Source organism: Cyprinus carpio, chromosome A3 (genome assembly GCF_018340385.1).
Source record: "Cyprinus carpio isolate SPL01 chromosome A3, ASM1834038v1, whole genome shotgun sequence".
Taxonomy (NCBI): Eukaryota; Metazoa; Chordata; class Actinopteri; order Cypriniformes; family Cyprinidae; genus Cyprinus; species Cyprinus carpio.
In genome coordinates, this window is record NC_056574.1 from 30,431,152 (window position 1) to 30,450,634 (window position 19,483).

General features: G+C 38.6%; 1 protein-coding gene across 1 annotated transcript in view; it reads right to left on the reverse strand.

The window, feature by feature from the left end:
- Positions 1 to 19,483, reverse strand: part of LOC109065293 (ubiquitin carboxyl-terminal hydrolase 43-like) — a 79,629-nt gene that overhangs the window by 24,079 nt on the left and 36,067 nt on the right. The window contains exons 4-7 of the mRNA XM_042729352.1: positions 17,547 to 17,639; positions 15,929 to 16,064; positions 15,401 to 15,545; positions 6,913 to 7,081 (exon numbers count right to left, since the gene is read on the reverse strand). Coding sequence (XP_042585286.1) covers positions 6,913 to 7,081; positions 15,401 to 15,545; positions 15,929 to 16,064; positions 17,547 to 17,639 — 543 coding nt within the window. The remainder of the gene's footprint in view (positions 1 to 6,912; positions 7,082 to 15,400; positions 15,546 to 15,928; positions 16,065 to 17,546; positions 17,640 to 19,483) is intronic.

Genomic DNA, 19,483 nt, shown 5'->3' on the forward strand with positions numbered 1-19,483 from the left:
GAACCTCCTCAGAGACCAATTCAAGTGCCTGAGATCTATTATTGGACGCAACCCCCCATCCTTCTTGGGAACTACGAAGTAGCGGCTGTAAAACCCGGACTCCCTGTCTGGAGGAGGAATACGTTCTATAGCCTCCTTTACCAGCAGAGAGCTTACTTCTTGTTCCAATTACCCACTCTGCTCTGGGTCGACTACAGTCCCGACCACCCCGTTGAACTTTGGCGGGCAGGAACCGAACTGTAGTCTGTACCCCTTTTGAATGGTGCGCAGAACCCAAGGAGAAATATTCATGAGATTTTTCCATGCATCGAAATACTCAACTAAGGGTACCAGCCTTTCGAGGCTGGCTTCGGGTATTAATCGGGATTCGTTCTTGGTCCCCTGAAGCGGATCTCCGGCAGGGTTCGACCGAAAACGATTCTCGATGTGCGGACGCGAATGCTGCCTGGCCGCAAGCCTGTGGGGCGGACAGTGCAGGGCACGTTCGCTGGAAACCGATGCGTCCCGAAGCGCACTCGACGGCGGGAAGTCGACATTGATTTCCTGCGGGCTCCGCGGAGGAGGCGACCTCGATCGCCCCCCCATGGGTGGGGCCGCCCGCAGAGGACCTAGGCTGGCTAGGACCTCCCTGTTGAAGCCTTCTTCACCTGCAGGACGGCCCTCAGGTCACCCTGCTTAGGCTGAGGCTTCGGCTGAGAGCGTCGTCTATGCCCCCAGGCTGCTTGAGGGGGGGCTCTAGAAGCGACACTCTCTCTTTGCGCCTGTCTGTAGGCGGAGGAGCTGGCGGATGGCTGTGGCTGCCCGCTTGGGGCAGGCTTCTTAGGCTTCGAGCGGCGAGGGAGGTATTGTCTGAAGGGTGCCTCCTGAAACCTGTCGACGACGATATTAACTGAGTCGCCGAACAGGCCAGAAGGTGAAATCGGGGCATCGAGGAGGAAAGCCCTGTCTTTCTCCCTGATGCCCGACAGATTTAACCATAAGTGTCTCTCCGAGACCACCATCGCCGCCATGGAACGGCCGACAGTGCTGGCCGTTTCCTTGGTGACTCAGAGAGACAGATCTGCAGCCTTCCTCAACTCCGCAATATCTTCCGGAGTCAGGCCCTCACCCTCATCAATATCCTTAAGAAGGTCGGCCTGGTATGCTTGCAGTACCGCCATTGTATGCAGACTAGCACCAGCCCGACCCGCAGCCATATAAGCCCTGCCCACTAATGTAGATGTAACATGGCACGGTTTAGTGGGCAGCACCGGGGTTTTTAGGGATGATGCAGACTCGGGGGCTAAATAGGTGGCAAGCGGCTGTTCCACCCGAGGTATCATCCCATAACTATTCTCTCGCCCCCCAAAATATCACTATAGTTTAGCACAAGGGGGTTGGACACGCGAGATGAGTGCGGTTTGTTCCACGATTTACACAACTCGTTGTGTAAATCGGGAAAGAATGGTAAACCCCGACGATGAGGTTGCTCTCTGTGCTGCAGGAAACCGCTCGTCCAACTTGCTTTTAATAAGCATTTCCTGCCTCTCATGTGGCCAACTGATATTAAGACGGGCCACCGCACGAGAGACAACCTCTAGAAGCTCCTCATATGCAGGGACATGGGGTGGCGAGTCATCCCCAAAATCCCCGCCCTCGATGCTGAGCACGTCTACTTCCTCGGAAGCAGACAGCTCAAGCACCGGGCTCTCCACTCGTGCGGAAGAAGCCGCGGGGCGGGCTTCCGCGCGAGGCGGGAGAGCATCGGAACTGGTGGATGAACTGCGCGTGCTGCTCTACCAAACAGTGTACACACATACGATGTGTGTCTCCACCCGTAATATATCGTGGGCAGGGATCAGGGCCGGCGCTCCGCACACGCACATCACGCACTGCGCGTAGGGCACCAAGTGCTTGGGGGGGCACCAAAAAATCTGGGTCGTGAAAAAAATCATCACAATAGGCTACTAGTATAAATAACAAATAAAATATTTCTAAAAGCATGTTAATATACAAAAGCAATACAAAAGTAATATAGGCCTAGACCAAATTAGTCGAGAAAAAAGGTGAATCTCTGTGCCAGTCTCCCTCTGGTGCCCCCCCTTACCCACCTCCCAGTGGTCTGTTCGATTATGCCTCAATCAATGTCAAATTTGGCAGAGACACCGACCTCAGACATGGCCTCGAAAAGGCACCAAGGGGCAGGCTTCTTAGGCTTCGAGCGGCGAGGGAGGTAGGATGTCTGAAGGGTGCAGACTGTTTCTGTGCCTCCTGAAACCTGTCGACGACGATATTAACTGAGTCGCCAAACAGGCCAGAAGGTGAAATCGGGGCCGCATCGAGGAGGAAAGCCCTGTCTTTCTTCTCCCTGATGCCCGACAGATTTAACCCATAAGTGTCTCTCCGAGACCACCATCGCCGCCATGGAACGGCCGACAGTGCTGGCCGTTTCCTTGGTGACTCAGAGAGACAGATCTGCAGCCTTCCTCAACTCCGCAATATCTTCCGGAGTCAGGCCCTCACCCCATCATCAATATCCTTAAGAAGGTCGGCCTGGTATGCTTGCAGTACCGCCATTGTATGCAGACTAGCACCAGCCCGACCCGCAGCCATATAAGCCCTGCCCACTAATGTAGATGTAACATGGCACGGTTTAGTGGGCAGCCACCGGGGTTTTTAGGGATGATGCAGACTCGGGGGCTAAATAGGTGGCAAGCGGCTGGTTCCACAGCCCGGTATCATCCCCCATAACTATTCTCTCGCCCCCCCAACAATATCACTATAGTTTAGCACAAGGGGGTTGGACACGCGAGATTGTATGTGCGGTTTGTTCCACGATTTACACAACTCGTTGTGTAAATCGGGAAAGAATGGTAAAACCCCGACGATGAGGTTGCTCTTGCTGTGCTGCAGGAAACGCTCGTCCCACTTGCTTTTAATAAGCATTTCCTGCCTCTCATGTGGCCAACTGATATTAAGACGGGCCACCGCACGAGAGACAACCTCTAGAAGCTCCTCATATGCAGGGACATGGGGTGGCGAGTCATCCCCAGAATCCCCGCCCTCGATGCTGAGCACGTCTACTTCCTCGGAAGCAGACAGCTCAAGAGCACCGGGCTCTCCACTCGTGCGGGAAGAAGCCGCGGGGCGGGCGTTCCGCGCGAGGCGTGAGCGGAGAGCATCGGAACTGGTGGATGAACTGCGCGTGCTGCTCTACCAAACAGTGTACACACACATACGATGTGTCACGCACATCACGCACTGCGCGTAGGGCACCATCAGGGCCGGCGCTCCGCACACGCACATCACGCACTGCGCGTAGGGCACCAAAGTGCTTGGGGGGGGCACCAAAAAATCTGGGTCGTGAAAAAAAAAAATCATCACAATAGGCTACTAGTATAAATAACAAATAAAATATTTCTAAAAGCATGTTAATATACAAAAGCAATACAAAAGTAATATAGGCCTAGACCAAATTAGTCGAGAAAAAGGTGAATCTCTGTGCCAGTCTCCCTCTGGTGCCCCCCCCTTACCCACCTCCCAGTGGTCTGTTCGATTATGCCTCAATCAATGTCAAATTTGGCAGAGACACCGACCTCAGACATGGCCTCGAAAAGGCACCAAGAGTCGGGGGCGGAAAAAAAAAAAAAAAAAAAGAAGAGACAGCGGGATGATGCTCGCGCGTCGCTTGCACAATGTTTTAAATAAAAATGTTAGTTTTATATCCCTAGCCCTTGCGTGTAGTATGCATAGTTTTTTTTTTTTTTTTTATTTTAACTTAACTTATTTTATTGCTGTTAATTGCCATTGCAACATTTCTAATTGAAAATACCCTATATTCTATATTCAAACATTCCCAGATAATGAACTCATGACTACAGCTGTATGTCAGATCTAGTCCTTTCCACACTCTAACTTTGCAATGATAGGAATGTCTCTTTTATCAGTATCTGGAGAAAATCAATCAAAATATCACTGCCTTCAAAATGACATGTACTCACGCTAGCTCATCTGTAAGAGGCGAACGTATGTTTTGAGCCTTGCTCTCTCTCGTTCTCTCTATGACATCCTTTAAAGTGAGGGAGAAACTCACATTACAAAAACCCATGGAATCAAATTAGATTTCTGGAGGCATTCACACCTAGAGAGTATTGATCTCTGAGCGTTTGTCACTGTCACTGTGTGTCTGAAGGATCGCTCTGATGTGACAAACGTCAAAGAATCTGTGAGAAGCTTTTAGAGCAAAAGTGAAAAGGTGGGGTAAAGTTGTCACGATTGATACTTGCCAGCTTTACGTGGCATAAAGAGGCATGTTTTTGTTCTCTGAAGTCCACTTATAATGCTAGTTCAGATCATATTCACCCTTTTGACCTTTGAAATTAAACCTTTAAAATTTATTTTTGTAAATAAACTTTGATTGGCTAATCTCCATATACTAGTGATAATCTAGTCATTTTTTTCCTGCTGTTTTTTAAAGGAATGAACACTTTTATTCAGCAAGGATGCATTAAAATGATCAAAAGTGACAGTAAAGACATTAATAATGTTACAAAAATGTATATTTCAAATAAATCATGTTTTTTTTTCCAGCTTTCTATTCATCAAAATATCCTGGAAAATATCTATTCATCAAAATATCCTGTATCACAGTTTCCATAAAAATATTTTCAACATTCATAATATTAAGAAATGTTTGTTGAGCAGCAAATCAGCATATAAGAATGATTTCTGAAGGATCATGTGACACTGAAGACTGGAGTAATGATGCTGAAAATTCAGCTTTACATCACTTTACAATATACTCAAACAGTGATTTTAAAGTGTATTAATATTTCACAACATCACTTTTTACACTATATTTTATAAAAAAAAAACACACCCTTTGAGAACAATACACACAAAAAAAACATAAAAAAATTCACCACCACCAAAAACATCAAAAAAAAAAAAAAAAAAAATATAATTAGGGCTGTCAAATGATTAATCACGATTAATCACATCCAAAATAAAAGTTTTGTTTACATAATATATGTGTGTATACTGTGTATATTTATTATGTATATATAAATACACACACATGCATGTATATATTTAAGAAGAATATGTTATGTTTTATATATAAATATATTTATATATATATATAAAATATAAGAATATAAATATATAAATGTATATACATGTAAATATTTTCTAAATATATAATTTTATGTGTGTGTATTTATATATACATAATAAATATACCCTGTACACATACATATATTATGTAAACAAAACTTTATTTTGGATGTGATTAATCGTGATTAATCATTTGACAGCCCTAAATATAATATAATATATTATTTTAGTTTATTATATTTTATAAAATATCTATATAAAATCTAAATATATATTTTCAATATTTTTAACATTATGACGAGAAAAAAAAGAACAATGCAAAATATTGAACCATATGTGTATATGTTTATGAAGTAGAGTATTATAGAAAATTTTCAAATAATCCAGTCAGAGTTAATAATGCCGGCAATAGACCCACTTGAACGCCAGTAAACTTAACTGTATACACAATATAAATGTATTTTTACATCTTACATCTGCACAAAATGACAAAAAAGTAACTAAGTTATGCCTTAGTCAGAATGAGTTGTGAATACAGTCTTTCTTTAACAACTGAAACGTACAAATAACTAAATATTTCACAACACTGTATTATAATAGTTTCACTAATATGAGTTAACAGGAGTTTTCATATACGAGGATAGGTGTTTAAATGAATAGATAAAAACTTCAAGTATTTGGTTTAATTTTGCAACTAAAATTCTTGTCAACTAAAATGTTATTTCTTTTGACTAAAATTATTTGCCATTTAGTCTGAATAAACTTGACAAATATGAATGAATATGACATGGCAAAACATTGACAAAGTTTAAATGATTTTTTCTTAGACTGTCAAAATGAACACCTTAATAGCGCATTAATGCAAATTCATTTTTAACGGCACTAATTTTATTAATGCTCGATTAATGCAGCACACATTTTCTGTTTCAGGGTTCCTGTGGGTCCTTAAAAAGTCTTAAGAGTTCTTAAATTTAGTTTTTAAATTTATCATATTTAAGGCCGTAAAAAGCTTTAAATGGTACAGGGAAGTCTTAATTATGATTTCAAGAGGTCTTAAATTTGGGGAAGGAAAGACAAGAATTGAGATATGGCTTAATGTGATGATTAAACATCAAAATGCAATGATTTCACTGAATAAATATGAGCGCTGCACGTTTCAAAGTCCGCTGCTGTGCTGCTTTGTTTACAGTCGAAGAAACCTCTATATTTCTGCTGTTCTGAAAGCGCCATCTGCTGGCAGAGAATGAATTAGCTTTTCAATAAGTCTGTCTGCTGTTTTTGTTCAGACCAATGCGAACATCCATGTTTTTATGCAGCAAACACGCATTTGTAAATGTGAACTGGCAGATCGATAAGAAGATAATGCATTATAAAAATCTAAACAATTAAGCCAGTAAAATATATTTATATGGTATTTAATTAATATAATAATTGTTTAAATTAATATAATAATTTATACTTTTGATTCAATTTCTTAAAAATGATTTAAAAATGAAACTTTTTGTTTTTGTGAAAACCTGTAACTGAATTCTTTATGCTCTATATTAAGTATGGTTTCACTAATAATAAACATAAATTTGCATAAACCATATTTGTCCATGCCCATGTTGATTAGAGTATTAAAAACTTGAAAAGTATTCATTTAAGGTACATTTAGAACAGATAAAAATGTGATTAAGTTGTGATTAATCACGAGTTAACTTATTACAATCATGCAATTAATCGCGATTAAATACTTTAATTGAATGACAACCCTAATTTTTTCACCAAAAGACAAAAATTTTTTTTTTTTTTAAAAGGCAGCATTTTTTAGGGTACCTCACTGCCTGCTGTCCAGCTCCAGCTGCATTACACACCAACAGCAAGATCTTCACCATCCCATCGGCCTGGTTCAGGAACTCCGAGGACAGCGCTCCGGACGCTGCCAGTCTGTGACCCTCTGGGCCAGACGAGGTGTACGGAGAGGACGGAAGACTGTGGTGGAACCCTGGGATGAGAGGGAGAAACAAGGAGAGGTAGAGGTGACTTCCTAAGATGCCTAATCTGTTGGCAGATTTATTGTCTGTGGCTCCATATAGCTGAATAATGTCAAATTTTATTGTATGACAAAACAAGGTGACATATGCACGGATAAAGAGAGGAAGAGAGTGACCGAGAGAGAGAGAGAGACAGATGGAGACATGCAAATAGAGCACAGCAGACTGAACAGAGTGGGGTGTATGATCTGACGCCAGCCTTCACACATATACACATACATCAAGCTTTCAGATGTTGTCTGCCAAATAAAGCTCGACTGGACAAGAAATTAAAGTCTGTGTAAAGCAATATTACATATGTGATCTGAGTTTGTCACACCACAGAAAAATGTGTTATTAACCACCCAGCCAAATTTGAAATATAAAAAAATGCCAAGTACATAAAATAAGGTGTCAAAATCTTGAAAAAATAAGCAGTATTCTCTGCTCTCAAACACTGGGGGCGTGTCCGCTGTCAGGGGCTAAAACCACGCCCACTCGCGGGAAAGCTGCTGTCTTTCTCAACTGCCAAATACCGCTACAACCTGAATGGATGCTCCTTCTAGCAGCTTAATTTAAATAAGAAGACCGAGCTTTTTTGTAAATTATCATAACCAGGTAATTAACTAGTAAACTGTAGGCTGTAGTAACCAACAGTAATGACAGGAACTTGCGACTGAGTGGTGAACCACTGATGCTAATGCGCTCTAGTTATTAGGCGTGTTCATCTTGAAGCAGCGCTGCACAGACCAATCTGTGTATGACATCTGTAAGAACGATTTGTAAGTGTTAGGAGCATCTGCTCTCTATAGCTCTCGCTGTACTTTGATGTCACACAGCGATCGGTCTGCGCAGCGCTGCTTCAAGTCAAACAGTCCTCTTTATAGTGTTATGGAGGAGGCCATGCTCAGTGGCGTCACCAAGACATGATTTCACGCCTGCCCAAAAAATCCTAAACACAAAAATGATGAAAAACGGTTTAACAGTGTAACTCCACAATTCAGTACTGCAAAGTTCACGGTCTTTGTAACGTGTTTCAGCAATACATTTCTAACATTTCTAATGTGTTTAGAAACAATTCTCTGAATCACCTTTACACAGACTTTAAATTCCCAGAACAAACTAACCAAAACAAGGCAAAGACTGGCATTTTATTTATTTTCGAAAGTCACCCAGTTTAATTTATCAGGGACAGAATAGCCTCATATCAAGATGACATCATTAAAAGCATAAGTGTGGTTTTTTTTTTCTGCTCCTTGAACATCAACCAACAGAACTGGAACTTTGAAAGGGTTTTAAAGATGCTCCCCATTGGACAAACAAATTGTCCCACCTCAGACTCATGCAATTAGTTAAGCCAGTGTTGTTGTGTTGGGCCAGTCTGGATGTGCAAAAAGAGGAATAATTTCAGGAGAATTAGCTTAAAGTTTTCTTGGCAAATTAAATTGAGACTGTTTATTAACTTTTTAAATTCAGCATTTTACAGTTTAAATCATTAAAATTTAAAGCACTACAAAACCAAAACATCTACTAACAAAAGTACCAAAAACTACCATGTATTTGTGTACCATAATGTTGGACATGTAACATGTCAGTACCATGATACGCTATACACTACTGTTCAAATGTCTGAGGTCATATTATCTTTCTTTCTTTCTTCCTTTTTTTTGAAGGAAATTGATAAAAAAAGGGTCAGTTTCACCAGCAATATTAGGCAGCACAACTGTTTTCAACATTGATAACGTTACTTGATATTAGAATGATTTCTGAAGGATCATGTGACACTAAAGACTGGAGTAATGGTGCTGAAAATTCAGTTTTACATCACAGAAATAAATTACATTTTTAAACGTTCAAATAGAAAACATTTACTTTAAATTGAAATAATATTTCACAATATTACTGTTTTTACTGCATTTTGATCAAATAAATGCAGCCTTAGTGAGCACAAGAGACTTATAAAAAGAGACTTATCAAAAGCATAGAAAACAAATCTTACTCCAAATCGACTAAAAACTTATTTAAACTTTGTCAACAGTAGTGTTTGTTTATAAATCAATGAACTAATGATCAAAATAGCAAACAAACACATTAGTATCATACGTCATGCAAGTGAGCAACGGACCATTCATTGGTAATAAGGAAAAATAAGCAATTCTCTCTGGATCTTAATGTCATAGTCTGTCTTGCTACTATCTGACAAAGCCCCTTTCAATCATTCACTCTCATTTGCATAAACACTGGCCTATGACTCTGCTTCATGATTTATGGCAAATCAACTTGACGATGACGATCAGCAAGACCGTTACACATTATGAACAAATTACAACAGGAAGGTCACATGTGCCATCAGGGACAGATGGAGAGCTGGGTGGCTTTTTAATCAAGAAGGGACATTTTTATGGCTGAACATCAGGACAGCTGTGTTTCCCAGCATTCCGTCTCAAGGTCTTTTCATACCCGGTTTTCACAATGAAGAATGGGAAGGTGTGACCTGTGCTGACTTTAAGTGGCTACGCTCATGCAATCTCTCTTCTTTCCTGTCACTTGACGAACCCCACTGTATAGGTTTGAGTTTATCACTCAACATTAACACTGTGAGATTGTTAATTAAACACCTCTCCTCTCCACAGATCTCCACTGCACAGAGCACCTCCACAGAATACCTGGACCTATTAAAAGAATTAGCTAAAGAAACTGGACAGAACATGGTCTCACACATGCATTTGGTGCTGAAATGATTAGTCAAAATGATCAATAACAAATATTTTTTTGTCAAATAGTCCTTTAATCTCATGTGACCTAATGTAAGGACCTGCAATAACATGGTTTGCGCTGTAGCGCAAGACTGTAATTCAGCCCTCCTGCATGCAATCCAATAAACAAAGGCACACACGGTGCTTATGACAGCATGCCGGAGTGCAGCCGAGCCAGTAGAGTGTAGGAAAGTTTTACAAAACTACAAGCAAAAAATTTTGTCATGTAAAGGCCGTTTTCGTTCTTCAGTTGGGGTAAAAAGAAGCTTGATATATAACGGTTTATTGTTAGCGAACATTCCTACACTGCTGAGAGCTGTGATGCTGCATAGTGCATCACAATGTGTAAATATATACTGCACGCTTTCCTTTCAATAATAAAATAAAAACACAACCAACATGACAGTGGTGCAAAAACAGCAGTTAAGAAAGCATCAGATCACTGTGATGTGGATATGTCTGCACAAGCTCTGCAATCAGCACTCCAGTAAAGTCATGTCATGTTTATTTACAGCACCTTACGCAATAGACTGCTTTAAAGCAAGCAGCTTTACAGTATTAAACATGAAAAAACAGTGTCAATGTCACTTTCAGTTAGAATTACACCTTGATTTTTACTATAAAAGCAGCTCTGTATGTACACTTGTGGTCAGAATTTTAGATACACTTAATAAAGATAACTAAATAATTTTACCAAAATAAGAGAGATCATACAAAATGCATGTTATTTTTTATTTAGGACTGACCTGAATAAGATATTTCACATAAAAGACAATTACACATAGTCCACAAGAGAAAGTAATAGTTAAATTTATAAAAATTACCCCGTTCAAAAGTTTATACTTGACTCTTAGTATCGCGTTCTTATCTGAATGATCCACAGCTGTTTTTTTTTTGTGTTTGTTTTTTTTTTTTTTGTGTTTTTTTTTTTTTTTTTATTTAGCCCAAATTGTATGGAAAAAATGTGTTGGCCATTTTATGACACTATATAGTGAAATTAAAAGCTCTGATGTCTGTGTTGATTGGTTTGAGTTAAGAAAAATATATTTAATCACAGTGCTGTCAAAATTAGCATGTTAATGCATGTGATTAATTTTTTTAAAAATATTTAACGCAATTAACACAGGGATGGAGCTAGGGTTGCCCACCCCACTCATCGCTGCAGCTTCTGTCTCTTTTAAAGAGTTGAAAAAATATGATGCATGTCAGATCCACGTCATGTTCAGCAGCAGCTCTTAAACCAGCCAAAATAACCTAATAACCAGCTGCTGTGATGTATGCTAATCAAACAATAAAAGAAAAAAGAGGCAATCATCAACTTTTGTAGCTTTAAGGATTAATCTATATTTAATTTAGAATTTAGTTTTTGATAACTTTATTCTGTTTCTGTATATTTCCTAATTGCTAAAGGGCACAGGTAGCCAAATATGACATTTATTATAATGGGTTTATGTGAAGATTGTTTTAAGTTCACTTGAGGTAGTTTTTTTTTCTAAAGTCTACTAAATGTTAAAATTGATAGCTCTCAATTATACTGTAATGCTGAATGGCAACAGTCAATGGTTAAACATTAGTCATACAGGTAGTCATAGTCTAGTATTGGTATCAGTGATAAAAAAGTCAGTTGTAAAAAAGATTCCATTAAACAAACATAAAAAATATGTTTGAATGTGTAATTATTTCATTATAAAAGTATATTTCAAAACTTTTATGTTAGGTGGGATTAATCGCGATTAATTTCAGAATTTCAGATTAAAGAGTATTTTTTTTTATCGTTTGACAGCACTAATATAATCAGAAATGTATTACAATTTTAAAAATATTTGGGAGATCTAAAAGGTATCATTACTCATAACTATTTATTTAAATACTGTACTTATACCATGTTAAAAAGTTTGCATGACTGTGTAGAATTTCTTTAAATTTCTTTGTAATTCTATAAGATTACTTTTCCTATCTTGTGTTGCTTATTCAATTCACATTGTCATGAACTGAAAGTGTGCCTGTTATGAATTTGGCCCAACCCTGTTGAACACAGACTTGGCCCCACTTTACAGTGATGATAGAGCGATGATATCTCAGATCATTATCTAGTCTCATGTATACAGTACTCCATATAGTTAAAGCTGCAAATTCAACTCTTTGTTACAAATATGGTAGAACCATTACTTCTACCTCAACAGACTACTTAATACTAATTAATCTAATAGACTACTAATAATCTTCTTGGCTTGTCTTAATTTCTCAGCAAGTCCGATAGCTCAGAAAAACCTGATGTTGTAACAGAAACTATGGACTCTCTCTTTTCTAGCACTTTAGATTCAGTTGCTCCTTTACGCTTAAAGAAGATTAAGGAAAACAGCCCGACACCGTGGTATATCGAGCACACTCACACCCTAAAGAGAGCAGCATAGAAAATGGAAGAAAATAAAACTAGAGGTGTTTCGTATTGCATGGAGAGAAAGTACTTCCTCCTATAAAAGGCCTTAAAAACTGCTTAAAAACTGCTACAGTAGATCTCTTTTATAAGAAAACAAACACAACCCCAGGTATTTATTAAGTACAGTGGCTAAATTAACAAACAATATAGCATCAAAAAGCGCTGACATTTCCCAACAGCACAGCAGTAATGACTTAATGAACATCTTTACTTCCAAGATAGATACTATTAGAGATAAAATTATAACCATGCAGCCGTCAGCTACAGTATTGCATCAGATAGTGTGCTATAGATCCCCTGAGGAACAATTCCAGTCATTCTCTGCAATAGGAGAAGAAGAATTGTATAAATTTTTGAAATCATCTAAAACAACAACATGTATGTTAGACTCTATTCCATCTAAGCTACTAAAAGAGGTGCTTCCAGAAGTCATAGATCCTCTACTGAATATTACTAATTAATCGTCACTAGGATATGCCCCTTTTATAAAAAAAAAAAATACACAACTTCATCCTAGAGAATTAGTTAATAACAGACCAATCTCAAATCTCTCTTTTCTGTCAATGATACAAGAAAGTGTTCCTTCCTAGAGAAAAATGGTATCTTCCATTACCAGTCAGGATTTAGACCGTATCATAGTATTGAGATAAAATGAAATGACCTGCTCTTCTCATCCGATCATGGTTATATCTCTCTATTAGTGCTACCATATCTTAGCTCTGTGTTCGACACTATTGACCACAACATTCTGTGAAATGGCTAGAGAATTATGTTGGCATTAGTGGAATTGCATTGGCATGGTTTACATCATTCTTATCTGACTGTGATCAATTCGTAGCAGTGAATGATCAGGTATCAAATTGATCACAAGTGCAGTATCCCACAAGACTCAGTACTAGGAACATTGCTTTTCACGCTTTACATGTTAAGGAGTCATCATCAGGAAACACTGTGTTAGCTTTCACTGGTTCTGTCACTTTGGTCTCGTTTTCTTGTGGTTTTGTGATAGAGCCCTGACGTTTTGTTTTCATGTTTTCTGCATGCCTTGTTTCTCGTTGGAGCGTGGTGTTCGGATCCCGGCACTCATGTCTTGAGTTTTGGTTTCGTGCCATGTTCTGTCTTGTTGTGGGAGCGTGCGGTCTCGAGTTTGCTCAGGCCGTACGCTCTCCTGTCCACGTGGATTGTATTTTCTTGTTACCTGATTATTGGTTAATTTACCCCTACCTGTGTTCCCTCGTTTCCCTCCTCATTTGCTCCCTATTTACTGTCTTTGTGTTTGTAGTCCCGTGCCAGTTCCCTGTCGTATGTTCCCTGTCGTGTGCCTTGTCCTGCCAGCCAGTCAAGTTGCCAGTTGTGTTTTCTCCTATGGGGGCAGTTTTTGCTTTGCTTTGTTTTGTTTTATTATTAATAAAGAAGCTCATTCTTCCAGCATTATTGAGTCCTCACTCCATCCTTCACCCCTAACCCTGGCACTCAGCTCTATATTTCTTTGTGGCCCGACGAAGTATACCAATTTCCAAAACTAACAGAATGCATAGTTGATATAAAAAAAACTGGATGTCTAGTAATTTCTTACTGCTAAATTCTGAAAAAAACAGAGGTGTTAATTATCGGACCAAAAACCTCTGCATGTTATAATCTAGAACACTGTCTAACACTTGATGGCTGCTCTGTCAATTCTTCATCATCAGTTAGGAACCTAGGTGTGCTATTTAATAGCAATCATTGCTTTGAAAGCCATGTCTCTAACATTTGTAAAATTGCATTTCTCCATCTTAAAAAATATCTAAATAACGACCTATGCTCTCAATGTCAAATGCAGAAACGTTTATTCATGCCTTCATGACCTCAAGGTTAGATTATTGTAAAGCTTTATTGGGTGGTTGTTCTGCACGCTTAATAAACAAACTCCAGCTGGTTAAAAATGCAGCAGCTAGAGTTCTTACTAGAACCAGGAAGTATGACCATATTATCTCGGTTCTGTCAAAACTGCACTGGCTCCCTATCAAACATCGTATAGATTTTAAAATCTTGCTTATTACTTATAAAGCCCTGAATGGTTTAGCACCTCAGTATTTGAACCAGCTCTTGTTACATTATAGTCCTTCATGTCCGCTGCATTCTCAAAACTCAGGCAATTTGATAATACCTAGAATATCAAAATCAACTGCGGGCGGCAAATCCTTTTCCTATTTAGCACCTAATCTCTGGAATAATCTACCTAACATTGTTCGGGAGGCAGACACCCTCTTGCAGTTTAAATCTAGATTAAAGACCCATCTCTTTAACCTGGCTTAAACATAACACACTATCACATTTCTATAATTCAAATCCGTTAAAGGATTTTTAGGCTGCATTAATTAGGTCAACCGGAACCGGGAACACTTCCCATAACACCCGATGTACTCGTTACATCATAAGAAGAATGGCATCTACACTAATATTAGTCTCTTTCATTCTTATTCCGAGGTCACCGTAGCCACCAGATCCAGTCTGTATCCAGATCAGATGGCCACGGCAGTCACCCCGATCCAGTACATATCCAGTCCAGATGGTGGATCAGCACCTACTGTAGAAACAACCTTGACAGCTCTGAATGTCAGCAGAGACCATGCTAACAAGAATAAGCCCTAGAGACAGATCCCCTGCGAAGACCTCGTCTTGATTGCACAGATACTATTTGAACTGAGCTGGACAATGACATCACTGAATAAATAATGAACTGACTTTAACTGGAAAATTGAGTGATATCTATATCATCCTTTTGCATTATCGACACACTACTTTCATGTTTAATACTGTAAAGCTGCTTTGACACAATCTGTATTGTATAAAGAGCTATATAAATATAGGTGACTTGACTTGACTTGACTTGCATATTATGGCCTATGTTCATGGTGACCATCAGGGCATACTGGACCAAGAACAAAATCACTGAGGAACTTATACTGTAATTTAATCCATTCTAAATCTATATCCCCAATTTCAGTCAGAAACACAACTGTTATATTTAGATGTTGGTGATTAAAAAAAAAAAAAAAAAAACCCTTAAAAGGTGCCTATAATCCTCAAAAACATGCTCTACAGTTGGCTACCTGAGATTCGTGCAGATCCACCCCTAATGTAAAGGGGTGGAGCTTGGAAGGCATAGATGATGTCACTTTCTGCAATGCTGGTCAAGTCATCGTCATCAAAGAACGAGCGCTGGAAACCTGTTGTGTAGATCTCTGTCAATATAACCTAGAAGAACAGATCATTAAAAATTATTGAAATTATTGCAGTTATTATTATCATTAAAGATAAAGATAAAACTAAATATTTATTTTTAAAACACATCTCACATTTGATGTATCAAATAATTTACAGTTAATAATACCGATAATTTCTGTTAAATTTTAGACATTAAATAAAAACTAACAATAAAATAATCCTCTGATAAGGCATATAATTGCATCTAAATTACAAACTAGTATCATGGTATTATTCTGAGTACCATGCAAATCCGACAGTATTACCATTTGACACAATCACTGTAGCAATGCAGGAGGGAAGGTGGTTTGGTCAGGTGATATATTGTGTGCAGGCAGGAGGTCTGTCTGTGTGATGCTGTGTGCACCTGTCACCTGATCAGGAGAGATCTTGCCCTCATCTGCCACCATCCGGCGCAGACATGCCAAAGAGCCAAAGAGAGGCACAGTGAGCCCCACTCTCAGATACCGCTGTCCTTTACTGCTAAACACCAAAGTCACACACACTGGTCTGCAGAGAGAGAAGAAAATGCATCCTTTATGATCTAGAAGGAGCTTTTAAATTTAAAATATTACTGACAGCAATAAAGGGCATCTAGAAATCTCAAACAATCTCTGTAAAGGGCTACAAAAGCTAGTGGGTGGGTGTGGCTTCAGCAGGTTGGTGTGGCTAAAGAATGAATCTGACTTGTCATTAAGTTACACATTTAACCCCTGTTGGTATCCATTCAAAAGCAGCTGTGTATTTTGACCGTGCAATATACACTAACGTTCAAAAGTTTGGGGTCTGTAAGATTTAATATGCTGATTTGCTGCTCAAAAAACTTTTCTTATTATGAATGTTGAAAACTGTAATATATTTTTGTGGAAACTATGATCCTTTTTTCTTGACTCAAAAGAACAGCATTTATTTGAAACAGAAATTTTTTGTAACAATATAAATGTCTTCTCTGTTACTTTTGATTTATCAATGCCTTTTTGCTGAATAAAAATTTACTGACCCCAAACTTTTGAACTCTGTATAGTTCTTCCTAAAGTGATGTCATCTTCTCCGAACTGACATCATCTACTACTGTACCATTATTTATACTGTCATCTAATCTTCCTCCACTATTATAACCCTGCTGATATATGCCTAAAGCCTGAAAACGCCCTCAGACATAAACTACTGTGAATAAGGGTGGTGTTGGGGTAAATACTAAAGGATTTGCTGGAAGAAATAAGGCATGTAAAAAGTGCCACACCTCAAATAGGTTACTTTCCTTTTAACTGGTTGTATGTTCTGCCCTAAAGGAATAGTTCAACCAAAAATGAAGACTGTATCATCATGAAACCTGTATGACTGCCTTTATTTCTTGGAACACAAAAAGAGAAATATATAGTAGAATGTCCAAGCTGAAGCTCATTTTCAGCGAAGAAGACTTTAGTTTCAGTCTGTTCCTCACACAAAGTTATTATATGGCTTTAGAAGACTTGGAATGTAGCGCATAAGTCTTGGTTAACTCTTCAGATTTTGGGTAAATGTGTAGGTCTATATTACCATATAAGATGCACTTTAGGTGCCCTTTATTTAAGGCTAATGTACTCATTAGGATATTGACATAAGAACTGTTTTTGTCAAGTTTCAAACTTTCTTTAGGCAGGTAGAAAATTTCATAACGGTACCATCCCTCCTGACCAGTATAACCGGCATTACCATATATCATTGCAAAGCTGGTCATATAAACATATACATTCAGAAATATTTTTTTCTGACATTATAGCGTCTGGGACAGTAGTTTTGCATTTGTGAACATGAGGGTGGTCCTTTCCTCCAAAAAAAAAAAAAAAGATTTCCCTGGCAACCCATCTGCTGCTGTTGGTTTGAATGCTTCATTGTTTTTGAGTACAGAGAGGCAAAACTGTTAGAATACAATCACAACAAGGAAAACAATTATGCTTTTGCATGAATCAATGACTTCAAAAGGCTTTAGTTTGGTACAATTGTACTCACTTCGTCTGTCTTAAAGGTATGGGGAGGGAAATGCACAGAAAAGGATCAAACGTGTTGCTCTGCTTAAGACAATGTGGGCATGTCAGAGATGACCTGGAAAAAAAGGACATGAAAAAAGATGGTTAAACAGCAACAAAAGAGTAGTAGACACACACATAAATATATATATATATATATTTATCACGGGCGTTTCCTCCGAGTAGGCAAGCGAGGGAGTGTCTCCTAAATAAAAAAACAATGTCAATATTACAAAATATAACATTCAAAAAGTGCCCATTGAGTTTTAACAGACCCCCTAAAGTGTGCGGTGAGTTTAGTGGGGGGTAATTGAGATGAATGGGGGAAAATCATGTAAGAGGAGACAATGCCTCCATTGCGATATGATTGGATCTGACTGGTAATGTTAGGCTGTGATAGGTTCATGTGATAAATCCCACCTCTTGTGTTTGTGTGCGTTCTGCGTTCGTGAATCAATCTGAATGAACAATATGGCATTAATGAGAAAACATTAAGTAAACAACTTACACACTTATATAATCACTTTGTTAAATCAAAACGAGACTTAAAATGGCCTGAAAACATGATCTGTGGGAGATTTTAGTGAGTAATCAAACCACCCCCTATCTCTCAAATGGACCGTTGACACTCTTAATTGAGCTTTTAGATAAAGTGTCAGTAATGGTGGCGGTAATGCACTTATAAATCTGCAATCTGCCGTAAAGCAAGAAGAAGAAGAAAACGCTTCACGCACCTGCTGAAGAAGAAGACGCGAACGCGTTCAAGACAGTTCGGACATTACAGTGAATCAGAGGTAAAAAAAAATTATATAAATACTGTTCAGTGTATCGTCACGAGCTGCAGGGTTTAATTTGGTTTTGTTTGTGTATGTTTTTTTGACTCTCAAAGCCGTGATTCCCATTCACTTCCATTATATAACTGACAGACTGCAACGATTTGAGTTAAAAATCTTTTTTCTGTTCTACCAAAGAAACAAAGTCACCTACATCTTGGATGCCTGGGAGTAAGCAGATAAACATCAAATTTTCATTTTTGGGTGTACTATCCCTTTAACCAAGAACATGTGACTGGGACAGGAATTTACATTTGATTTTTATTATGTTTTTAAAAGGACTTTGCCTCCTCATTTCAGAACACCACCGCACACCACTGATATATATATATATATATATATATATATATATATAATATATATATATATATATATATATACACACACACACACACACACACACACACACACACACACACACACACACAATCACTTATTTAGTGCTGTCAAATGATTAAACATAATAGACACACACAAACAATCAAGCTATTAGCCATTGTATTGCTTGAATAAGCCTCAAGGGGTGTTCAGAGGAAGTGATGTCATAGAGAAGAGGAAGCACACAATGTCTCTTGGGAAGAATTATTGTTGTAGCTACAGAAACTGATGCTCACAAAATCACAATTGCAGTTTTTGCATCATCATTGCCACTCATTTACAGAATGATTTCAAACTCACTACATAGACTTGCTCAGAACCTGTATGGCTTTGATGATGAAGCATCTATCTGTCTGTCTGTCTTTCTATAATTACGTTAAATTTTGATTTACAGTTTATCTACAGATAAATCTATTCTTCTTAGAGTATCTACAACACTCATAAATATTAATGCTTTTTTAATTTAAACAATTCATCTTCTCCCAGATGGCACTAGCCAGGTCAGTGAGGTGGATACACAAATAAAGAGAGGTGGCTCAGATTCTTATGTGGAGACTTCAGCATTTTAACTCTGAGCTCTTCAGGCTGCAGTTCGCCCACATATGTCTTACTACTGAAGACAAACAATGCAGCAGCAGCGCTCCACTTACACAGAATAAAACAACCTGATCCAAGTCTGTGCTGATAGTAAAATTGCAGGCATTAGAAC